Source organism: Malurus melanocephalus, unplaced genomic scaffold (assembly GCF_030028575.1).
Source record: "Malurus melanocephalus ecotype Western Australia unplaced genomic scaffold, MMel_1.1 scaffold_42, whole genome shotgun sequence".
NCBI classification, from domain to species: domain Eukaryota; kingdom Metazoa; phylum Chordata; class Aves; order Passeriformes; family Maluridae; genus Malurus; species Malurus melanocephalus.
This window is the reverse complement of record NW_026623274.1, coordinates 3,376,204-3,401,105: the sequence shown is the minus strand read 5'-3', so window position 1 is coordinate 3,401,105 and position 24,902 is coordinate 3,376,204. Positions and strand designations below refer to the sequence as shown.

At 51.8% G+C, this 24,902-nt stretch overlaps 2 protein-coding genes across 2 annotated transcripts; one reads left to right on the top strand and one right to left on the bottom strand.

Annotated features, from left to right (window-relative positions):
- Positions 1-13: 13 nt before the first annotated feature.
- LOC130572833 (angio-associated migratory cell protein-like) lies at positions 14-4,154 on the top strand. Its single transcript, XM_057364806.1, has 11 exons — positions 14-133; positions 447-599; positions 1,009-1,128; positions 1,269-1,408; positions 1,505-1,649; positions 1,786-1,869; positions 2,132-2,247; positions 2,515-2,618; positions 3,072-3,162; positions 3,428-3,582; positions 3,879-4,154. Exons 1-11 carry the CDS (start codon positions 46-48, stop codon positions 3,952-3,954), a joined length of 1,272 nt encoding a protein of 423 aa, XP_057220789.1. The 5' UTR covers positions 14-45; the 3' UTR covers positions 3,955-4,154.
- A 383-nt stretch (positions 4,155-4,537) lies between these two features.
- On the bottom strand, positions 4,538-23,678 carry ARPC2 (actin related protein 2/3 complex subunit 2). Its single transcript, XM_057364808.1, has 10 exons — positions 23,501-23,678; positions 14,403-14,437; positions 13,331-13,443; positions 11,338-11,383; positions 10,550-10,736; positions 10,023-10,116; positions 7,713-7,839; positions 6,244-6,344; positions 5,797-5,897; positions 4,538-4,976 (listed from the first exon to the last, which is right to left on the bottom strand). The coding sequence occupies exons 1-10, from the start codon at positions 23,572-23,574 to the stop codon at positions 4,952-4,954; spliced, it is 903 nt and encodes a 300-aa protein (XP_057220791.1). The 5' UTR covers positions 23,575-23,678; the 3' UTR covers positions 4,538-4,951.
- Between the last annotated feature and the right edge of the window lie 1,224 nt (positions 23,679-24,902).

The following is a 24,902-nucleotide window of genomic DNA, read 5'->3' as shown; positions in this document are numbered from 1 at the left end:
GCGGCGGAAGCGGCGGAAGCGGCGGCGGCGGCGGGGTGGGTCGGCATGGAGCCCGGGGAGGGCCCGGGGCCGCTGGGCCTGCACGGCGACGAGGAGATCATCGAGGTGGTGGAGCTGGGCCCGCTCGGGCCGGGTGAGACGGGGTGCCCTGCGTCGCGCACCGGACAGGGCCTGCAGGGGCTTCTGCCTCCCGCCGGGACACCGGGAGCGCTGCGGCCCCACCCCACTGCCAGGCCTGGCCGGTGCATCCCCCTGGCCGGCGGCCTCTCCCCGCATAGCGCCTGCTTCCCCTGCGGTTTCCCTGCTCTGGGTCCCGTGGCCGCGGCGGCGTCGCGCATTCCCCGCTGCCCCGTCCCGCAGGGACCCCCGCTGCCCGCCGAGCCCGCAGCCTGAGAGGGCTGAGCCGGGCAGGCCCCGAGCCGCGCCGTGACCTTCGCCCTCTGCAGATGACCTGGCCGAGGAGATGGAGGACGTGGACTTTGAGGATGAAGGGGCAGAAGAGCCGGATGCCGAGGCTTGGGACTCGGAGGATGACGAGGGGCTGGAGGACGGCATGGAGGCACAGGACGACAGTGAGGTCACGTTCTCCCTCCACTCGGGTGAGTGCTGAGCACGGGCAGCAGCGGCTGGGACTCCTCTCGGGACCTGGTCTCACCTTAGCTTTTCCCAGAGCCCAGGGGTGCAGAGGGCCTTGCCAGGTTGCTGTCTCCCAGCCTTCCTGGGACAGCCATCAGGAGTCAGACCTGTCCTGGGCTTGTTTCTGCCTTATGCTCTGGCAGAGGAGCCCTTTGGGCCTCCCATCATGGCAGCTGGCCCTAAGCTCAGCAGAAAGCCTGTGCTGCTCTTCCCCGACGTGAAGAATTGATTCCCACTGGGCTGGGTTGGAAGTTCAACTTGCTGACATCTTACCCAGACCCAGTGCTGCGTGGGGTTTAGATCCGCTGGGAACATCAGGTGAGGCAGGATCGGCACCTTATTCATGCAGCCTCTCTTTACTCTTTTGTGAAGCTTCTGTCTTCTGTGTGAGCCTTGACCCCAAGACCAACACGCTGGCAGTGACAGGTGGGGAGGACGACAAGGCTTTCGTGTGGCGTGTGAGCGATGGGGAGCTCCTGTTTGAGTGCTCAGGTGAGGTGCAGTGAAGAGCTGTGTCCCCTCCCAGCTGGTTCTGTCTGGAAGCATTTTTCCCCAGCTGATGCTGTGCTGGAGCTGTGCTGACCATCTTTCATAGCTTGGCTTGAGCAGTCTCTGTCCCCTGATATTTTTAGGACACAAGGACTCGGTCACCTSTGCTGGCTTCAGTYACGACTCTGTGTTCGTGGCCACGGGTGACATGTCTGGGCTTATCAAAGTGTGGCGGGTGGATGCCAAGGAGGAAGTGTGGTCCTTTGAGGTGGGGGACTTGGAGGTGAGTAGTGGAACCCCTGGTGCCGTGGGAAGCTCCCCAGCCAGCAAGTGGGGCAATAGCACCTCTGTGACACTGCCTGTCCCTCTCTCTGCCCAGTGGATGGAGTGGCACCCTCAAGCCCACGTACTTCTGGCAGGCACGGCTGATGGCAACACCTGGATGTGGAAGATCCCCAGCGGGGACTGCAAAACTTTTCAGGGTCCAGCATGCCCAGCCACATGTGGCAGGATCCTGCCTGATGGTGAGGCATGGGCCCTCTCTCCAGCCTCCAGCTCTGTGTGGGCCATCTGCCCTCCTGCTTCTGCCAGTCTGTGCTGAGTGGGAGGTGGAGGGATGAGGAGGGCCCTTTCTCTATCTGCTGTCTCTGTCTCACCCAGGGAAGCGAGCAGTGGTGGGATATGAGGACGGGACCATGCGCATCTGGGACCTAAAACAGGGAACCTCGCTGCATGTCCTGAAAGGTAAGGAAGAGGTTTATCACCGAGGGTGCTCTCACCTGGGAAACAGCCCTTTTAGTGGGATTTGACCTCTGCCTGGGTGGAGAGGGGGCATCCTGTGAGGACTGGGGGGAGCCTGGCACTGAGTTTCCCTGTTCCCACTGGTTCCTTGCCAGGGTGCTGGCAGAGCTGGGCAGGGTGGAGGCTGCAGGAGGATGGGTTTTGACATCCACTGGGTCTCTGTGGGGAGGACACGTAAAGCTCATACCTGCTGCTCCCTCCTCAGGCCAGGATGGCCATCAGGACCCCTTGACGTGTGTGGCCAGCAACCAGGATGGCAGTTTGATCATGACGGGCTCTGTGGACTGTCATGCCAAGCTGGTCAACTCTGCCACGGGCAAGGTGGGTCTGTGTGGGGAGGGCAGAGCCAGGAGCGCTGGGGACCCCCAGGGCCATCGTGCGGCCATTGGCAGCCAGCAGGCGGCGCCCTCGCCTCGCCGGTGGAGCCTGGGCTGGAAGTTCCCTCTTGTTTGCTCCCAGGAGCTGAGGATTTGGGGCCGGGGCTTGTTCTGCTGAGGGTGCATGCAGGCTTGGTACCGAGTAAGGAACAGGACCTCTATGCATCGGGGTTTCCTTCCCTCGGGGTACAGTCACCCTCCCTCTACCCAGGTGGTGTGCGTGTTCAAGATGGAGAGTGTGACCCCCAAGGCACCCATCGGTGAGGGCGAGGAGGCAGAGTCCAACTCGGTGGAATCACTGGGCTTCTGTAATGTGTGAGTGTTGGGACAGCCCCTCTTCAGTGCTAGATCTTATAGGGGTTGTCAAACTGATCCATTTGCATCCCTTGCGTGCAATCCTTCCCGGCTGGGCATGGAGATCCGAGATCACTTGGGTGTTAGGCCAAGGAACAACAGCTGCTCAGTTCTTCCTGCAGCTGTTGAGATTCTGGCCTAGCCTGATGGACCACTGTTTGGCTGGGGTACTCTCTGGACATGGCGAGAATTTTCCTGGACCTTGTTGTCTTGCTCACGAACCATGGGCTGGTTGCTGACTTGCTGTCCTACTGGATTTCCCGAATGGGGTGTTTCACAGCTCCAGCCATCATGTTGTCCCTCATCTTAATACATTGCAGCCCTCAGCACAGGGTTGGCCTTGACCTGAATCGTTTTCATGTTTTCATCCCTGCTTCCCCATGTTCCATGTAACGCCTGTTCCCCTCTGTGCAGGATGCCACTGGCTGCCGTGGGCTACCTGGACGGCACACTGGCTATTTACGACCTCTCCACACAAAGCCTGAGACATAAGTGCCAACACGAGGTACTGCCCTACGCCCTCTTGCAAGGCCTGGGAGGTGGGCTTTGGGCCTGTTGGAGATCTTTGAGTCCAGGGGCCAGTTCCCAATTTGTGCTTCTCCTTTAGCCTTGGGCTTCCCCAAAGGCAGCCGCAGTCTCTGCACAGCAGATGTGCTTGGCCCTGGGTTCTGGCTCTCCTGTGGGGATGGCAGATACTGTGGAGGGGTGGGGGGACACGGGGGGAACTAAGACTCACTGGAGCTCCCTACCGTGGTCTTGCCCTGCCCCAGTCAGGGATTGTGCAGCTGCTGTGGGAGGAGAGCTCGGCCGTGGTGTACACCTGCAGCCTGGACGGGGCAGTGCGGCTCTGGGATGCCCGCTCAGGGAAGATGATCAGCGAGTACCGAGGGCACTCTGCTGAAATTCTCGACTTTGCTGTCAACAAGTGAGTACGCAGCCCATAGACCTCTTTCCTGCTGGGTGAAGGGAGCAGGGATGGCAGGGGCCTCCAGCCTCAGGAGGTTGATTCACAAATTGATTCTCTTCTTTGGGTGTCCTTGGGCTCTGGTCCCGAGGTGGGGGACAGACCCAGGTCCATGCTGAGACTTGAGTGCCTCATGGGGGGGGTTTAGCACTTCAGAGCTGGGCCAGGAGTGATGGTCAGGGATACTGGAAGCCAGGAGTGATGGTCAGGGATACTGGAAGCCCCCAGTCCCACCTCTGAGCCCTGTCTCCCTGCAGGGATGCCTCCATTGTGGTGACCACCTCTGGCGACCACCAAGCCAAAGTGTTCTGCGTCCAGCGCCCCGATCGCTAGAACAGTGTCAAGGGATGATGCCCCGGCGTTGCCCTGCGCCTTGTCTACAGAGGGATGAGGAATATGGTTTCACCACCCTTCCTTCTCCAGTGCGTGCTTTGTAATTTTCCAGCCTGCCCTGCTTTGCCCTCACCAGCTAAGGGCCAAGCCGGGGGTTTTGTATGAAGATGTCTTTTAATTATATAAATTATTTCACTTAACTGAATGCCATCTACTCTGCTTGTTGGGGGGAAGAGGACCTGGGGAGCTATGCTCCCTCCTCAGGGATCTCCCCAGCATCCAACCATGGCCTGAGATCAGTGGCAGAGACTCCCATCCTAGCTCTCCCTGCTAGGGGGAGTAAGGGGGTCAGGGTAGGAGGGAAAGGTGCAGGTTGCTAGCTAAAGGGAGGAGAATCCTGCTCTGTACAGCCCAGGAGTTCCCTAATAGAACAGGCTATTTCCCCAATATGGGTACAGCACCCCTAAGTTCACCACAAGTCATTTGTTTCACAATACAGGAATTATCTCCTTTAGGGCTGTAATTCCAAACACCCCTTCCAGGGCAAGGTTACATGTATTGACAAGCCAAAGGCCCACAGCCCTTTAAGATAGAAAGATCTTCTTTATTAATGAACCCCAACAGTATTTCTTCAGATACAGGAGTTTTGAACTCAAATACTCAGAAGAAATCAAGTTAATATTGCATTATTCTCATAAGAAATACTGCAACTTATTTCCGGTAACATATTGCAAAGCGAAACAGCTTGAAAAGAAAAAAAAATTAAAAAAGAAAAGAAATTAAGTCAATCAAACTGGAATTAAAGTTTTGTTTCTTGGAACGATCGAGTCCTCGCAAGCACAGCTCGTTTCTGCAGATTACTCCCCCAACTGTCGTACAAACAGACCCCGATTGCTTGAATTCCTTATGAGCCCACAGAGGTGCAACATTAAAAGCTACGATTATCTGGTAGCAAGTGCCCCAACCTTCGTTCTCCACGGCAGCCTCTGACCTGGCGTTAACGGGTTGTGAACGTCTTCCCCCTGAAAGGATGCAGAAAGGGGTCAGCACAGCTCCAGGGGGTTGTGGGACTTGTGGTGGGGCACATGCAGCTGAGCTCTCAAAGCCAGGCAGGCACTGCTGGGTTGGAGCTCCCATGGTCACAGGGCTGGGGAGGGGCTGGCTTTTGCAGAGGGGACAACCCTTGTGCCCCAAAGCAAAATGCAAAGGGGACATGACAGAACACAGAGAAAAAAGGACACCAAGGGGCTCCGGGCAGGGGGCAAGGAGAGGGCAAGGACCTAAGCAGAGGGCAAGGACCCAAGCAGAGGGCAAGGACCCAAGTGAAATGTTCACACAATTGTGCTCCTCCCTCCACTCTAGGTGCTTGTTCACAAGAGGGAGCCAGCCAGCATGGTGGCCTAACCCCAGCCATCAGCTGGTCAAGGGCAGCCAGGGACTGAGGAGCTGCAGACACACCTGCAGCAAAACCTGCTCCTGTGCCCACAAACTGCAAGGATGGACCTGGTTCCTCTCCCTGCCATGAACTGGAGATGCCCGAGAACTGGACAGCCAGCTCTGATATAACAAGGAAAAAGCCCCAGGAATGCCACCAAGGGGCTTGGTGGGGGGAAAGTGAAGACAGAAGGGCTTGCAAAGACATGTATGAGCCTTTTGCAAAGGACCTGCCAACACAGGGTTTTACCACAGACCCAGCTCCTCACAGGCTATCGGAGGCAGTAAGCTGTGCGTCACCCCCACAGCACCCCAGCCTGCCCTGGACTGCGGTATGCCAAGCTGAGCAAGACAGAGCTTGTGGCTAGCAGAGAAGCCCAGAGAGCCAGGCCCTGCTTTGCTACTCACGTGATTGTTTTCATTTCTTTTTTCTCTGCATCCGGACGGGCACGGTTGAGCACCTTGAGGAAATCTGACGTTTTCGCCCTCATACGTGTGTGAATATAGGCCTGTGTTTCATTAGGATAAAATGGGGACACGTCAGGACCCTGTCTTCATAGCTGAGATTTCAGGACATGTCAAAAGCCAGGTCACTCTGAACAATTACCCTCATTTCTGTTCCCAGAAATGAAATAAACCAAATCCAAAAGGGAAAAATCTTACTTCACTGCTAGAATGAAAAGAGTCTTGTATCCAAGAGCAGGGAGAAGGCAATGATGCATCATTTGCCACCCCTACATGACTGGGGAAGGCAATGGCAGACCCAGTTCTTAAGGAGCACCCTGTCTCCCTTCTCCCCCTTCAGCACCCAGGTTAGATGGGCTGAAGCCACCCTGTGTTCCCTGGCCCTCGTACCTTCGAGCACTTGATGTGATAGTGCAGATAGTCCCGGAATGTGTGGATCAGGTTTATGGTGTTGTCTCTGGCTGCAGCATTGGTGTGACGGGGGAACAGCACTGAAAGACGAAACCAACATAGACCATTAGCATCTCCTGAGGCTGCCCAAGGCCTTCAGGATACTCCAATGCTGGAGGCTTCAGGKTGTGCTGCATTGAATCCCTGCCTTGCTCTCTATAAAGAGCCCTTTACTCTTGACACATACCAAGAGTAAGCAGCACTTGTGATTTAAAATGCAAGGCTTAAGAACACTTTTCAACATTTCCCACAGCAGTCTGCAAGATGCAGGCAACGCCAAGTGCCCAGAAACAATGGCAGGTAGGAAACTGCATGACACTGTATCGGTGCTTGGGAGATGCAATTGGAGGAGCAAGCTGGGAGGCAGACCAGGGCACCCAGGCTGCTCAACCAATTTCAAGATCCAGTCTGCCCTGGAATTTTTAAATTGGTGGTGGATCTTTGCCTGGCAGCTTGTTGGCCCTGTAACACAGACTTGGATACAAGCAGGTAAGTTTGCTCTTCCCATAAGCTTGTGCTCTGCTAGGCTTCCCAGATCCAAGGGCCGACAGAACATTTTGTTTGGGTGATGATCTTACCTGAGACTGTCAGATCAGATAACTTGGAAACTTAGCCTCAACAAGAACAAAGTATATGCCATCCCAGACCTGCCCTTTCCAGAGCTGATAGCTGCCTGGGCCTCAAGGCACCATACCCAGCACAGGAGGAGGGCAGCGCTACCTTCACCTTTCCCTGTCTGTGCTCCATCTCTGAACTCTAAACTACATGGACGCTGGCCTGAGAGACCCTAATAACACACCCAACCATCACCCCCAATTTCTCTGGAAGAGGCCTATCCCTTTGAACAGGGCAGGGTTTAGTCTCCTCAACACTTCTACCCAGAGAAAAGTCGTGACTCTGCTGGCCACCACCTCTGCAGGCAGGAGAAAGTGGCTCATCAGTGTTTGGCCCTGAGCAAAGAGGCAGAGCTGGAGAAACAGAACACACTGCCCTGCTGCTGCTCTCCGACTGCCTCTGCTGCTCAAGCACTGCACAGCTCCCTGCAGCTGGATAACCTACAAGTACAGCTGCATGCAACCTTTCACAAGAAACCTCCAGTTTCCACAATATCACAGCAAAACCACTCTTCTCTTTGCTCCCAAATACTGAACTTATTTTGTAGGCAGACACTAAAYAGCTCACTTTCCACTTCCACATCTTCTTGCCCACAGCAGAGCTGAGGTGACCTGATACGGAAAAGGGACACTCCAAAGGAGGCACACAAGACAGAATGCAACCCCAGAGTCTCTGCAGCCCTCAACGACCCACTTCAACATTCAGGGAAGGTGAATTCCTTTGTGTTTTTCATGCTGCAGCAGGAACCTCTCTCCTCCCCCAGCCATACCCAAGCCTCAGAGCTGGCTGCTTACCAAAGGTGATGTAGCCAATATTATCGCCAACGGCTGCGTCTGTGTCTTTCAGCTCCAAGGGTGGCTCCCTGTGGCTGAAGAGCACCTGTGGGGCTGTGTGACTGGCCCGGCGACCCTCCTTGAACTCCTGAATAAGACAAAGTGAAGGTGATTCCCACTGTGACCCTTCAGCAACATGCTGGAAAAGCAAAAGGGGTTTTCTCACTCGCCAAGGACAATTGCCCAGCTTTTCCTGAATGGATTAAGTTCATCAGGCCAAACACCCAGAAAGCGACCCTTTCTCCCAGCAAAACCAGCCCAAAGTGCCTGGCTTTCAGTGTGTCACAGCCCCACCATGGGTGTTTTGTGGAAGGGACACCTCAGTTTGAGCAAGCACATGAGACAGCACAGCTCCTGCTGGAACTTCAATGCTTCCAGTCAAAGCGGACAGTGCCCATCATTCCAGAGGAACAGCAATTCTCTGGAAGGGCTGCAAGGTCTCCATCACACCTTGTGTGTGTAAAGGTTCTGCCATTTGAGAAACCATCTCCCACCAGGAGTCTGCCCAGGCATCAAGAAGCATCTAGGGGTTTGAAGCATGTATGTGAAGCCTGCTCCTCTTAACGCTTCCCTACACCTTGAAACAATACCTTCAGGCAGGGAGCCCCCTTCCCCCATCTGTGACAACAGCACAACCCCCACCTCACAGGAAATGTACTGGCTGTGCATTTCAAGAACTGTAAGGACCATCTATTTGTGGGACTGGCAATGTCCAGAGACCATTCTCCTGCCCTAAGGCAGGGCAATCTCCCCCCTGCCTCACCGACCTCCAACCCAACCTAACACATTGTCAATTACCCTTGGCCTCTTCTCTAAGCACAGTTTCCCCCAGGAAAGGCAGGAGCATCCATGCCCCTTTTAGAGCAGATCTTTGGGGCTTTCTAATGAAATGCTTAGCTTGCACTTCTGCCTGCTTTTGCCAGAGGGTGAAATGGTTCAAATGGCTTCACTGGTTAGTTAATGGTCACATTTTCTCCATGAGAGCCCAGATGAGCAGCCACCATGCCCAGCTACATTATGCTAGAGCAATAGCTGGACGGAAAGAGCCAGTGTGACTCAGAGTGGAAATTCCTGTGGCTGGGCAGAGGCAGGGTTTGCTGTTGTAAAAACCAAGAATTTGGGACATGGAGACTCCGGGACAGCTGCTGCCTTGAAGCACTGCCATCTTCCCAGGAACCTCACTAACCCCATTTTGTTCACATCATGCCTCCCTTCCCATWTTAAAAGCTGAATTCCAGCCTGAGGGATATGCTTGGTGGGGAAAACCTCAAAGCCAGACCAGATGTGCTGCCTGTAGCTAATGAACACAGYGAACAGAGCTGTGAAATAAGACTTCCATTGCAACAGACAATGGAAGACAATGTCCTGATGACACTTAACACAGGTAAACTGGTCTCCAGCAAACTGGGCCAATAACTTGCTGTCCATGAGCCTGTCAGTAGCATGGCCTGGCCCTTGAACAAGCGGGTTAAAGCTCCTCTACCCCTGCTCCATGGCCATGCCCACACAGGAGGCGCCCTAGGAGCTTCAGTGGATGAGTGAGGGGGGCCAGTAGCATGGATGAACACAGGTACCAGCATGCACTGAGCCTCTCCAGCTGCATGCAGATGTCTCAATCCACACAGGCTGCTCACAGTCATTCACAGGCAAGCAAAGTGTTTACTAGAAGTCTCTCAATGCTTCCCAGCGAAATGGCAGCTGCATAAGGTGAGTCCAAAGGTACTTAGTATATTCATAGCTCAACAAAGCTGAAATTTGAGAGCTGTCACATTGAGTTGCTGAGTCTTTTTGTAGCATTTGAGCATTAGCAGGGAGAATCTTCAAGGTGAAGACCACTCTCAGCTCCATTTCAGGTGTGGCATGACATTGTCTCACCCTTCATCTCCCTTTACAGCCTCCTCAACATGCTCAGCTCCTCAGCTGGCTGGTGAGCCCTACACCATAGCTATCCACACTACAGGGCCTCAGTGTGGGGACTGAAGTATTCACTGTGGTGTTTCTCATCCCTAACACATAATATGGTTGATTGTCCAAATGAGCAAGACTATTGATGATACAGATGCCAATGCAATAGCCAGGAAAATACACTGCCTATGCCTATTAGCATGTTCTTCCATCCCAGTGCAGCATGAAGCAAAGCATTTACATGTGTTAAACCGCCTTTGTGCTCACTTCAGCTCAACTTCAGCAGCTTATTTGGCAATGCTGCTTCAAGCAAGCAGGTATCTGAATTGAGGAGCAGATCCTTTCCCTGTAATGCAGTTTCCATACCTGCATAAACACCTTTCCGATCACCACGTCATCATCGTCCTTAAATACTGTGCTGAACACAACTGTGACACGGTCCTTCTTTGCCTCAACATACCTGCAGGTGGGGAAGAGAGAAGCCAGCTCTAAGAGAGAAGCCTGATCTAAGAAGTTCAAATGGACGAGGAAGCAACTGTGTGACAAGGTCAAGTAGATAAAACAGCCATTCACAGGCCTGGCTGCTGAAAATTTCCCCTCCCTTAAGACAGTATTTACAGGGAGCAAAACATTTCTGCTGGGAGTGGCCAGTTCCTCTCCTGCATGCCGCCACAAGTGCTACCACTAACAGAGACTCTTGTGTAACATCCCAGCAGCCCGAGGCATGAACATTACCCTCATGGGATACTTGTGGCAGCCTAGGACAGGCCCTTATTACCCTGCCAAAGCATGGAGCAGTAGGATTTCCTGACTTTCCATCACAACCTACAGCTGTGCACAGGAGCAGTCGACTGACCTGTCTGATTCCCGTGCTGCTTGGTTTGAACACTTACATTGTCTCATCGTCCCTGTAGTGGATGACTGCTCTTTTTTCTCCATCTTTGCCCTCTTCCTGGAATTTGAAATACTTCTCAAAGACTGAAGCAAAGCAGTTGCGCTTCAACATGCCGGCTTGGTGCACAATGGCATCCTTGTCTGCAGGAAGGTTCTCCAGGTCGTACAGCAAAGAGACATTGTAACCTGGGAAGGGAGAGCCACTAACCTTAATAACCTACATAGGGCCTTAATGAAAGCAGAGACATTTTCTTTAAAGAGACACCTACAGTCTCATTTTTGACTTAAATCCTCCTAAAAGCCCCAGAGGTGAGTTCTTCCCACTCCAAACACTGCCAAAAGCTGTGCTTGAACTCGGCGCGTGGCCATGGCAACGTTCCCAGCGCTCCTTCACCAGCTCCCAGACACACGTGCTGGCTGAACTGCTCCCAAGTTTTTGCAGTGAGTAGGAAGAGACGTTGTCACAGGTAACCATGGTTTTCCTGTGTCTCACAAAGCATCTCTGAGAAGAACAAAGACCCCAACCATGAAGAACAGAGGCTTCCTGGAGGAGGACTGAATAACGAATTACAGCTTGTGCTGCAAGCTCCTTCAGCCCTGACGTGTCTCAGCCACCTTTTAAACTAGCAATTTCAAACTGCCATTCATTGTACAGAGAGCTCCACATATCAAGCTCTTCAAGTGCAGCCTTCATATGAGCATTTCTCAGGTGACTTAAGTAACTTTGGAATTGCATTTACACACACACACACAGACATAGACAGAATGAATGTTATTGCAGGGTTACCTGATTCAGGATTTACCAAGTAGCTTCCATAGACTTTCTTCAATACCTAGAAAAGAAATTAAACATTGAGAGCACAAGCTATCAAGAGTTGTTTCCTCCTGGACAACCTAGGCCATGTTTGGTCTTTTAGAAACATCAAATTACAGTACCTGCCTGCCCTAGTGTAAGAGAACTTAGACAAATATTAAGTCATTGACTTCTGGTACTATTGGCTGTTCCTGCTCTAGGGATGGCTCCTTGAACTCCACTGACAGGGGACATACTGCAGGAGAGGACTCAAAACTGGAACTTTTTCCAGTTCTTACTTGTTGGACTTGTGTGGGGAAGAAGCCATACAGCTCATACCTTCAAAGGAGAGAACTATTAGCAGAGCCTGACACAACAGATCTGAGGGCTTTTCCTCCCATTCAAAGGCAGATGCAAAGTGTTCCTGGTCCCTCTCATGGGACGGCAAGTTCAGAGCACACCGTGGCAGGATGATCACACACTGTCTCAGCCTATTGCACGGACAGATTGGAATTGAGAGGAAACTGCCAGGCAGCTTGGATGCCTCCGAGAAGCAGAACCGCCTACAGCAAAGCAAAAACCTTTCTTCAAACATAATCACTGCTGAATTTTACATCAATGGCAATTTCCAGCTGAGCCATAGCTCTGTGTCAATGAGGGGGCTGGGAACAGGAGGTACTTCACAAGAACATAACAATGCTGTGGTAGAACTGGCCCTCCTGGGATGACACCCACTACCATGTGGAAAGGATACACAGGCGCTCTGCATGCCAAAACCTCCTCTCAGCAGAGAGCCTGCCTACAGCGGCCCAAGAAGGTGCCCTGTCTTAGCAGGAACCTCAGTCTGCATTCCTCAGTGTGCAGTTTCACCAAAGACAGAGCAGAAACAAGCAACATGGTCTGGCAGGGAAGTACAGAAAGCAGCCTTGTGACAACTGGAGATTAAAAAATGTAATTTCTATTTAGTCAGCACTTCCAAGGCAGTCCTGCACAGATCCCATTTTCCTCTAAAAGTTTAGGAAGTTGCCTTCCACCACTACCACACTGGCTGTTAGTGGGTTCCCTTGGGATCACACACTGCACTGATCCTCACTAAACATACTGGGAAGACTCCACCATTTAAGGCTGCTTGACATTCCTGATGCCAGGACAAGTGCCTTCAGTAGCGGTCAATGCTGCTCCTAGAAAGCTCTGCAATCAGGAACCAGGAAAGCAGGACACTCCATCATATCTCTTCTGACCTAGGTGGGTCTTGTGGCAATTCACACGAACTCACTTTGGGTTCAAATCATYTGTCACTCACAAGAAACTGATGCAGCAGTTTCCTTGTTTTCTTCCAAGAACAGACACTTAGAAGCAAAAGCCCACTGATAAGCCCTGGGTGAACCTCATTCACTACCATGCGGAGATTTGAAAACTGACTCAGGAACTGAGTCACACTTCCTGCCTTGCCATCCAACCACAGTTCAGAGAGGCTCCTTCTTTCTACCATAAAAGGTTCTCAGCAACCACGGCCCAGTCTACAGGAACTGAGCCTGCAACTTCACACAGCAGCAATGAAAAGGGAAGAAGTCTGCACACACAGCAGAAGCCCAGCACTTGCTCTGAAGTGTGGTTAAGAGTCAGAAGAGAAGCACTACAGATCTGTCTCGATGCCTTCCTTCACTAGTGGGCTCAACACATCAGTCAGGGAAACTGTTTCTACATGGTCAGGCTTTGCTTTGGACTCGTAAAATTAGTGGTGCCTTCTGCCTTTCAGGCTGCAGGGTCATACAAGATGATTACTTACTCATGAGAGAGTGTGAACACACTTGCCCTTGTCTTTCAGCAAAGTGGGACTCCTGCTGGGCTGGAGGGCGGCTCCTTTGACCGGTGTGAGATGGGAGCGTACATGCTTCTCTAAGGGTCAGACGTTAGATCCACCAACATCACAAGGGCATTGCCAACACAGTATTTGTAGGCAGAAGGCCTGGGGATGCTCACTCACCTCATCAGCACCGTGTTCCTGCAGTTCCTTGTAGAATTTCAGAGAAATACTGACCATCACTTTCGTCTTGTCTCCATTGGGGTTTGAAATATGGTAAAGGACTCCATCAAAGTCTAAGAAGCAAGCAAGAGAAATGTGAGGGCACAGGAACCAGCTCCCATTTCTTAGAAAGGTTTTCCCTATACGTTCTTGTAACTGCATAAAGCAACACTGCTCCTCTTGCTCCAGCCCTCACACACAAGGGAGAAACCTGCAATTAAGGAAAGTGGTAATGTCATGTAGGGAGACCTGTTATCATTCACAGGGCTGAAACAGTTTTGACACCTGCCCATCACAGAAAGCTTCAGTCTAGTGACATCTAGCATGTCTGGCAAATCCGCTTGTGCTCAATGCACAAGGATACAAACATGCAGAGACGGGAGCCTTCTGGCTGGCCAGCACAGAAAGTGACTGACATGCCCACCAGGCCAGAGCGGCAGCCTGGAGGAGAAAACCTCTCTGCCAGCAAAGGCAGCTCAGCTGCTGCCTGCTGTGACAGCTTTCACTTCACTGCMGAACRGKCRGGGAGGGCAGGAGGCAGGGAAAGGCAACCCTCCAGCTACCTAGYAAGCTCCACTTCCCCACAGAGCTTTGCAGCTTACAGAGATTCTTAGTAACAGAAGCAAAATATCAGTTGCTGAGTACTTGAACTTCCCTGGCATTTTTCTTCCTTGAAAGCAAACTTGAGGTGATGAGTGCATTTTGCCTGTCACCCTAAGTCAGCCTCCTAACAACCCAAACCAGATAGTGCTAACGACCTCRTAACAAATAGCACCAAGGGCAGGACTGGAGAACAGATGAGGTAAAAGAGAAGAGCTATGTAGCAGGCACACACCAAAGCACTACCACCACTGAACTAAGTGCTGTAGGGAAGTCCCAGGCAAGAGAGACAGAGAAAGAAATACTTGGGCAGCCACAAAGCCCCAGTTCTGGGAATAGTGCAGGGTCTCCACACTGCCCCTGCCCAGTGGTATGAGCAGACTGTTCAAGCCAGTCCTTGGTTCACAGAAATCAAGAGAGCTGCAGAGCTTACCTGCAAATGTTACTTCTACTGCCTCTGGTTTATTTCTAAAAAACAAAGAAAAGAAAGGAGGTAAATGAAAACTCAAGCAGCAGCCTCCAAGCTGTGAAGGAAAGACGATTAATTTCCAATACCTTATTTATCACAGGCAGCTCTTCCTCAAAACCCTTTTATCTCCTGTTGTTTGACTAGTAGTAATCTTTGACAAGGAATCTTAGACTTCTCAGTCTTCCTGTAAGCACCAGCTTAACCCCAGATGACATAAAACAGACCTTAAAGTCGGCACAGATTGCTATTATTTGTAGTTTATTAATAGATTTTGACATCCCACATTTCCAGTTAGAAATATCTAAGAAAGCTGCTCCTTACTAAGAAGTTTGTTTTCACAAGAACACACTCTGAACAGAACAGCCATGACWCAGAAGCTCTTCTGTAAGGTCCTGCAATACCAGTTCATTGGAAGGAGCTGAGTAATCCTTCCTGACACAGCATCCCCTTCGCCATCAACACCAGCTCTGCAAATGCGTTGATATAATTTGCTTGCAAGGAAGACCCCTTTTCCAAGTCAAGTGTTAGGAGCAAGCCAAAGAAGGAAACAAAGAAGGAAACCTGCCTCACTTCCAAAACACCCCTACATTTTGCTAACAGCCTTGCAGAAAAACTGTAGCTCTGGGTGTGCTCTAACACTGCTTTGAGTGGTCTCTGGAACCCTGATCAACAAGACCCCTCAKGAGTCAAAGGCACATCACATCTTACACTGTGACTGTGAAGATTAAACTGCTTCTTAACAAACCCTATTTTGACATTTGTCCATGGTCTGTAGAAGAGTTGGACTCCATAAAAGATACAACTGCTTCTAGAAGGTCATTTCATTGGATTGGCACTACATAACTGCTTTCACAGCTCCAAGGGGACTGGTATTAATAGGTCATTCTCCAACAGGGAATGATGCAAAGGTATCTCCACTGCTGAGAGCAGGCATGGAAAATGAGAACAGGATAAAAATGCCAGTCTGCTACTGCTGTTTTACATCGTATCTCCATTCATTTTTCAAAAGTGAATGATACTAGAGTACAGACTAATGCTGCTCCTAACAGATATCTAGTCTCTAACAGTTCATTCACACCTGTCTGAACCAACATCCTCAGAGTAAAGTCAGGGGTCTCAACTATGCTGCTACTGCCCAGAGATCAGCTTCAACCTTTTTTGCCAAAACTTGCTCTTTCACACACTTGTGTGATGCTGGGTACTGGCTACATTGTGGTACAGACACCAAGAAAGGTGGGGGAAAGTGATGACTCARKATCTACTTTTCCTCACCATATTCTGTAACGATTTAAATTATTTTATCTCAGCAGAAAGCATTGTTTTTTCCATCAGCTTTTCTGCAGTCAGTCTCATTCCTGGAAAGAATGACCACAGTGTGCTAAAACTCAAGCTGGGCAATACAGGCAGACCAAGGCACCGTACAGCACTGATCCCAGACACTCACTGGGTGAACATTTTACTCCAGTGGTAAGGGAGAAATTATCCCCTAGATGGAGAGCCTAAGTGGAAATAAGGAGGTGCTCCTGCTTCTTGAAAGTGATTAGCTGTGAAAGGCAATRGCTCTTTTATTGCCTGAAGGCTGAGGAGCCTCTGTCTTTTGTGCCACATTGCTGAAGATAAAAACCACACACTTTGAAAGAAGCAGTGTGAGTGCGCCCAAAGCAGGCCCTTTAGTTTAAGAGCTGTGCCAGCTACCTGTGACCTCTCTTGCTTTCATTTCCCCTTCCCAGCTGGGCCTGAGATGGGCTCAGCAGGCATCCCTGGCTGTAGGAAAGGGGAGCAGTTGGGCTGTAGGCTTGGGGGAGCTTGGGCTGTAGGAAAGGGGAGCAGTTAGCTTGGGCTGTAGGAAAGGGGAGCAGTTCCCCAAGCCATGTCCAAACCACTTCTGCTCACTGAGGATGGCTCAGAGCAGAGATGAAAGAAAATCCTACTGATCCCACTCGGTCAAGTTGATGCAGAATGTTCTTCTTTTAGAACACCAGGCTCAGACGTGGGAATCAGCTTGGATGGCAGTATAAATTTTTATAAAAAAAGAAACCTATGTAGGAAGCTTTAAAGATAGCACAGCCAGGCACATGAGAGCTAGGAATACTAAACAGGATGCATCCTTAAACCTCTGTTCCATCTTCTCAGAGTTACACCTTTCAAACCCCATTCAAAAGCGCATGGAGCTGACACCTCCCAGATCCCCTGCTCCCAGCAGAGCCCTCCAAACACAGCACCTCCCTCTGACAAATGTATGGAAGTGGCTTACAGCCAGTGCCCTGGTGTGGCTTTGCCAAGAAAGGATGATTCCCTGTTTGGTCACACTGTACCCAGGAAGATCAGTCATCACATTACTGAAGAAGCCAAGCAAGACCATGAACTGGAGCTGGTTGATGGCTCTGCACGAGACCCTTTGTTCTGCACACAAAAGCTCACTGCTAACACAGCTGGGTTTGAGCCTGTCATTGTGCAAACGTCATTTCTTAGAGAAGTTATTTTAACGCTGATTTCCCAAGTGGCTCTGTTCCGCTACTTGGGGATGGTGAGGAGGGGCGGTATTTAAGGGAAAAGAAGGTAACTGGGTAGAACTTCGGGTGCTGAATATTCAACCACTTCCCGGCACAGCCTCAGTGAAGCAAGAGCTCACGTGAGCTGCATACAGAGCTCCACACAGCTATGCCGGCCCTGTCACCCACAGCACRGTGGGTTTTCTGCCTCACCGAGCACACACTTAAGTAACCCAGGCCTGGCACAACCMAGGGGAGGACAAGGAAGAGCACTGGAAGGGTGGCTGGCAGCAAAGTGAGCCCTCTTAACCTTTCTCAGTTCAGGAGCTTTACAATCATAATGTTTAAAGTGCTTCTATTTTTCTGGCTCACCTCATCAAAACTACGTTGGCTACTTAAAATGGTTTCTACAACAGAAAACCTACCCCTTTTGCTACCTGCATTGTTGTTCCCGCAGCAAGARGTCCCCAGGCAGAAGAGAGAGGAGCACTCACCTCCAGCCTTCTGTAGTTTTTGGATGAGCAGCAGTGCTGCAGGTCACACRCACATGATCACTTCCCCATGACCTTCCACCAACCCCATCTTCCACCAACAAAAATAGCGCCGTGGAGGCACAGCACGTCCTCTCCGTGTTCAGTCCTCCCTGCTCTTGTGCAGGCGAAGGCTCAGGGCAGAGGATTCCCAGCAGGCCAGGGATGGGGCTTGCACCACTGAGGGTGGGTAYCAGTTACTGTCAGGTTACTGGCATGATCCCAAACTGCTCTGCCCAGTCTAGCATGCTCCGGTGTCCCTTGCTTCCATGACGGCACCCTCCATAGCGAGAACAGGCAGTTTAGCAGCTTGGTGCTGAATGACTCTAAATCCCAGCCATCCCTAAATGGCTGTAAATACCAACTGGTTCATTTCTACCCCATATCCAATCTTTGAGAAACAGACTAAACCTAGCTATATTCTGAGGATTTCAGACAGGACAGCTCATTCAATCCTGGGGCAGGGAGCTGCTRTGACCCCTGCAAGCTCCTTACCACCAATGCTACCCGAACCACAGCACACCCCAGCGACCTTCCMTGTTTGCTACCCTCTGCCCTGAATAAACAATAAAACCAGCTCATACCAGCAATAACTGAGATTGCTTCTCTGTGTACTGAACACTGAATACACACCAGACCTTTCTGCAAAYCCCTGCCTGAATTCTGATGCTAAAATGGCAGCTGTTCCCAGCAGCAGTCTGTTTTGTGATAACACTTATCAGGCCTGAAGTCAAACCCACACCAAATCCCATCTGCCCTCTGCTTGTAACAGTAAAAGACCCTGACAGGTTTTAAGTCTTCTTGCCTGTGTTCCTCCTATTCAYCTCCAAATGGCTCCTACACCCTGTCTATCTAATACAGAGCCAGCTCCAAATCAGATTTTTCACCCTGGCAGAAGATCCGTGAAGATGCCAGCGAGCACTTAAGAGCAATAGCAAATCTTTTTACTGACAGCATTTCCTCAATTTTGACTCGGACAACTTCCCTGTTTCATTCTCAGGCCATAGAGGCTCTTAGCCACATATGACAACAAATTTAAGAACAGAAGAGTGAAGACTGTAATTATACAGAGCCTTCATCTTCTATATTAAAATGACCTAACTGCTAACTTGGCTGACAACCATACTGAAGCATCTCCCCCATCTCCTCTACCAAATAACGGAGAATAGCAATTACTTTAAAAGCTGCAGGCATGCAGATACTCTAATCTCTTGCCCCGCAGGAGAGGGAAGGAAGAAAAAGGGGTATTTCAAAGCTTAAAGCTTTGAGCAGAGCTTTCAGATCACCRGAGTCAACACACGATTTGGATAAAGTAAGCCAAATTCAGTGACAGACTGCAGGCTCTCGCTACAGAAAGGTCACCCCAATAAAAAAAATTATGAGCAATGTCTAAAATTATCTGAACAGTTCCACCACTGCTAGGTCCCACTCAGCTAACAAAAGCCTCTCTGCGTAAGCTGCAGGAACATATATATAATCAAAGAGCTCCATAGCTCTGGCAGCACACCCACCATGAACTCAAGTAGGAGTGCTCTGTCAGGTGGGTGGTGCCAAGCAGTGTACGACAGCCTTGACACATGCCAACTCTCCCATCTTGGTTAGGTGACACCTGCATGCCCAAGGTTCTCCCTTGCTCGGAGCCCAATAGCCTGAAGGAGCAGRCTGGTAGGAAAACAGTAGGATTCACAGCGGACAAAGCATGGATAGTTCTGCAGCACACCAGCACTAGTAGGCCCCCTTCCACCCAGGTCTTTGACCTGTGCACCGCCATTTCAGTTATAGGCAGATATCCTGTGCTTCCCAACCAGAGTGATCCAGAGCTGTGCCAGGTGTCTGGGGAAGAGCCTCATTTTGCACACACTATTTGCTGTGTTAGTTAGTACAGTGATGGATACCTACTCTTCTCTGGTGTCAAGCATTGGTGGCTGCAGTGAGAACCACTCCCTGAAGATAAAACAGAGCAGGCCCCTCTTAGGAACGCGAGACGAAAACTGAGGCTGGAGTGATGACAGAACCACCTGTGAAAGCCTAACACTTTTCAGATCTGGCTTCTCTTCCCTCCTGTTCCCTGTGCTGTTGCACAAAAGCAGAGCACTGCGTACTTCCAGACAGAGGTGGTTCACGATCCCCCATTAATGCAAAGTCACCTTCCCTGATGTCAGAAGCAAGATGAGCTGTGGCAGCCCAGGAGCTATGGTCYGACAACTACAGCACCCTCAGTCAACGTGGGCAGCCAGGATGTACCACAAGCACTGCCCATGCCAGCGAAACCCAAGGGCATTTCTTTCTGCCAGCAGAATTTCCTGAGTGCTCCTCAGTCAGGCAGACTCAGTGTCAGCTGGTGAAGTTGTGCCTGGAGAGATGTGCAGCTCCAGGCTGGGCTTGTGATGACACTGAGCCAGCACCTGCCACTGCTGCCGAAGAAGGGAGAGCTGATGCCTGCTCCATGGCTGCACCATGGCGAGCAGCCAAGACACAATGAAATGGGATGAGGAAACTCACCTAAGATAAAAATACCCAGTTTTGCCTGTTTAATTTTAACCTAGGTCACTTCCCCAATCCTGTTTCCCTTGAAACCACAAAAATGCCTATGTCAGCAAGAAGGAGGGGGTAGCAGAAGAACAATCTCTGGTTTTGGTGGGGTCTCTGAGCATCCCTGAAGCACCGGAGCCACATATGGCCACAACAACTCCTGAAGAGTTCCTCAGTAGCGCCTGGCAGGATTCAAAGCTCCTCTACCCTCCGAGCACAAGCAACAGCCTCCTCAGTCTCCCCAAAATGAATTCACTTCATGTCACACCACGAACACGAAGTTCTCACTGCCTGGTTTCAGCCAAGGCTCAGCCTCTGTGTCTGAAAGGCTCAGCTCCGCCGACGAGCACCAACTAACCGCAGGTGGGAAATACCATAAAGCAAGCGGGTGCAGCTTCAGCCCAGCTCCTACCAGCTCACAGGAACTACTCTGCATCAGGGAAGTTCAAGCTTCAGCTGATTTCCTATGCAGCTAATAGTCAGGAAGCCCTGCAGATCTGTACCTACTAATGGCTGTAAGGAAACCAACAATTTAATATGAGATTCTCTTCCCTCTAGATTCTCTGCCCCAAACCTAGGAAAAGGTATGCTGTAGCCCAGCTATGCAAATCTGCATTCTTTTGCACAGTGGTAAATAATGAAGATTCTACTATAAAGATAGTACTAAAGATTCTGGGTAAGCTATGTGTGACTGGAAACCAATCCCTAAGACCAAAGCTCTGTGCCACACTTTCATCGGGGTCACTTAAATTAGAGCAGGACAAAACTGGATAGCAAATCTGTTAGTGTTAAACTGAACAATTATTCACCAGACACAGAAGACAACCATCAAAATTTACATTTGAAGTGTTTGTGGGGTTTTTTTATGTCTGTGTGGTTAGCAAAAGGAAGTAATGATGAGAAACAAGATCTTCCAACTGGTAGAGCCCATCTCCTCACATCGCATTTCTATCAGAAATGGGAAAACCCACCTGTGACACCAGCTTCTAGGCAAGATCTCAAGTACAAATGAAATGGTCAAAAACTTACGGAAGCTTTCTCTTTACAACTAAAAAATGTGGAGTGTCTCCCACCTGATAGCACAGGAAAGCTCTGCAGGGATTTGCCAAACTATGGCTGCACTATAGCAGTGGGAAGCAGAGGGGAGTGATACAGCCCATGCCACAGGACAAGTCTTTGGCAAARCATTTGGAAAGGAAGCCTGCCCTGCCACACTTCCAGGCTGGCGCTGAAGCCACCAGGCACACCTGGCTCTGAGACAAGTCCCTGCTTCACATCTGCTGCACTCCTGGGTTAGAGCAAATAATGCAAACACAACTCTGCCCCAGTGTACAGCCTCACTCCTCCCAGTCACCAAATTCTTCAAGGATTGACCTTGCCCTATTGTCCTATGTTCGTCCCCAAGACATACCTTGGAACAACCATCACCAAAATAGCAAAATACAAGAAAATCCTTTCCTGTCTCCAGGCTGAGCAGCACAGGAGTAACCCCAGAGCTGTGGCCATTGGGAAAAGTAATATCACTTKAATGTTTTGCAACACCCACTCCTTAGCAGACTTGAAACCAGAAAACTCCCTGCATCTCTCCACCCCGCACTTGCCTGAACAGGAGAATACCAGAACAAGCACAGAAGAAAATTCAGAAGTTAACGTCTTTCTCACCTCCAGCAAAACAAGGCACAAAACTTATCTAGAAACATCATCTAAAGAACAGAACATGCCATAGATGACTAAGAGGCAGAAGCAGAGCACCATCAGCCACCTTACAAATTGATTCAGGAGCAATTGGGATGTCAGGTATACATGTGTCAACACACAATAAGGCAAAATGGAAGGGGCCTGCAGGCTGGTGCAGAGCAACCCAGCTCTGCTCACAGAGTCAGGGTTTCGGAGTGCATTTAAACCTGTGAACTCCACATGACAGCAATACAGGGACACATGCACATGCTCCTCTCTCCGTCAGGAAGAGTGCCTTGGTATGGACTTGAGATCGATAACCTGCTCTGACACTCACTATGAACTTCTGTACATGCCATATTTTCTAATGGATGCATCTGCAATACCACAATGGTCACCTGGGAGCTCTCTCTTCCCAGTGTGGTTGCCTGTGCTCCAGGGAAACTTGTTGCATTAAATGATCAGGGCTCAAGAAGAACCAAAATCTGGGAGCAGCTCAGCTATCCTCCAAGGCAGAGCAGCATGTGAGATTATTTTATGAAAAACCCACAAAACCAAAACAAAGTCAACTGAGAGTGGGAAAGAAAACAGAGAAAGTGGCCTCTGTCAATGTTCTGCACACAAAAGGCTGAGAGCTTCAAAAACCACTGGACAGGAAAGGTAATACAGAAAAAGGCACCTGGCTGAGGGGTCCTTTCCTGGGGCAGCCTGAGCTGTGCCTTGTGAGGCGCCAGGGCAGGCTCCACCCCAGAGATAACACCACTGTGCTTTGCCTCTCAAGGCTTTCTCTCTGCATAAAGGTGTCTCAGTCAGCATGCAGTGCAGCGAGCCCATGGGCCACTCGGCTGCAGACAAGGACATTTGTACTGAAGGGACTTCCTTCCAAGCTAAGCAGTGTTCTCACATGCATCTTTACAGCCTTGGTGCAACTCACACAGTAAAAAACCCACTGGCTCCCCAGGGACTGAACTGTCCCAGCCAGAGATGTGGGTGCAAACCAGATTCCCCAGTCTGTCCCCCGGGGCCAGGACACCCACCAGGCTGGCAGCGACTGACCCGTGGGCCTGTATCCCCTCTGCTCGAGAAAGCAAAGAAGGAGCAGGATGGAATTTGCTTTCCACCCCCAAAGCAAAAAACTGAGGCCATGACTCCATACACAGGCTTCCTATTCCTCGGCTACCCCTACACATTCTGTAGCAGCGCTGGCACCACGCTGATGAAGCCCGGTTTACCCAGAGCAAACACCCTGCAAATCCTACCTCCCTTCCCAACTTCCTCCTTGTTCCGGGCCTGTCCTCCAGCCCACCTCAGCACGGCAGTTTCCAATACCCTTCCCAGATCCGTCCTGCTCCCCCGGGGCTCTCACCGCCCTGGCACTAAGGATCCCATCCAGCCCACTCTCCCCTCCAACACCTGTCCCACTCTGCTCCCTCATTCCCCAGGCCTTCCCTCTGCCCAAGCTCTRCCCATCCCCGCCGCCCTCAGCTCAGTTCCCGCAATCTGACCACCCTCCTCTCAGCCCCTGCACCTTGTAGGCCACACCCCGTGCCCGCTCTGCCCTCCTYGCTCCCGGGGCCGCCACCCGGTAACCCAGTACCCGCTGGCTCAGTGCCGCTCCCCGCCACTCTCCAGTCCCACATCCTGCCTTGTCACCATTCCCCGGCCTCCACCTTCCGCCCCTCTCACCCCCATCCTTCCCGGGCACCACCCGCCAGGCTCTACCCTGTGCCCGAGCGCCTGGCACGGCCTGGGCCCCGCCAGCCACCGCCCCCTCGCCCCTCCCTGGGTCCGCGGACCCGTCCCCGCCCCGCCCCGGCTCCCCTGCTCCTACCCGGCGGCCGCGCCCTCGAACTTGAGCGTGAGGGTCTCCTCGATGATGCGGTTATTGACCTCGAGCAGGATCATGTCGGTGCCGGGAGCGGCTCTGATAGAGCCGAGCCCGCTGCGCGCACCGGGGACCCGCCCGAGCCTGCGCCGCCGCTTCCGCTCTCGCGCCCGTGCGTCACTTCCGCCTCGGCGCCGCCGCGCGCGCAAACCCCGCCCTGCCCAGYCTTATCTCCGCCCACCAGGGATGACGTCACAGCCAGCCCCACCCACCGGCGCGCGCCGGGGCGGGGCYGCGAATGGGGGGGACACGGACAAAGGTGGGGGGATGCTCGAGCTATGGGCATCACCCCAACTGGGGTGGGACTGGGTATGGGAGTCCCTGAAACAGTGAGGTGCTGCCCCCCACCCCGCTCAGGGGATCCTCCCGTGTATGGAGGGCCCCGAAACTGTGGGGCGCCCCTAGGATTGTAGGGACAGTTCAGGAAGTGGCAGGTGTGCCCCGGAGTRTGAGGGTCCGGGTAAGAATTGGTGCTCCAGGGCTTTGGGAGTGCTTACAGAAGGAAATGGCGTCTTGCAAAATGGATGATTTCAGGGCTACAGGGCCCCAAAAATGTGAGGTGACACAGGGAGTGGGGACATCCAAGGCGGGCTGTAATGGTGCCCAGGATCTCAGGGTTATCAAAAACCAGGCGGTGTTCCCAGAGAATAGGAGTGTCTGTATGTCTGCGGTGATAGCCAAGGGAAATGACACTTACCAGGTGCCCCCGGGAAGAAATGTGGCCCAAAAGTGTGGRGTGCCCCTACAACTGACAAGCATTGAAAGCTGTGAGGATGGGGGTGCTCAAAGGGTTTGTGAGTGCCCYAGTGGAATGGGGGTGAGTGTGGGGGATGCCCTTGAGTGCAGATTTACCCTAAAGGCRATAGGGGCACTCAGAGCCAGGGCATTTGCCAAGTCTGTGGGGCTGGCATGGGGGTACAGCTCTGTCTGATGGCATGGCTTGTCTTGGCTTAGCTTCGCATGGCACAGCCAGGACAGGAGGGACATGGGACTCTACTTGGGGGGGGGGGCGGGTCTCCCACAGCAGGAGGCAAGCCAGGGTAAGCCAGCTGTGCAGTCCCCCTGTGCATCCCCCAAATGCTGACACCACCATTGCTCTATCAATGGGGAAACTGAGGCACATGCCATCATCCACTGGCATGACCTCGGGGAGCTTCCGCTCTCCTGGGGGAACTGCAACACACAAGGGTRCCTTGAAGGGGAGCCTGGTGTCCACTGAGGGCCTGGGGACAAAATGGGGACCCCCAGCTGAAGACCCCCGGGGTGCATCACTGCAGGGATGACAGTGAACCCCCGCGTGCAGCCCCAATGCGGGGTGAGCTGAGATGTYCTGGGACCGGAGGGTGAC

Bases quoted from the DNA above. Each gene is read 5' to 3' on its own strand.
- ARPC2 (XM_057364808.1), bottom strand. From the start codon at position 23,574: ATGATCCTGCTCGAGGTCAATAACCGCATCATCGAGGAGACCCTCACG. The intron at 10,117-10,549 runs GTAAGTGTTCAA...CCCCACCTGCAG, and splicing joins TACAGGGACGATGAGACAAT to GTATGTTGAGGCAAAGAAGG. The intron at 7,840-10,022 runs GTATGGAAACTG...TGTCTTATTCAG, and splicing joins TCGGAAAGGTGTTTATGCAG to GAGTTCAAGGAGGGTCGCCG.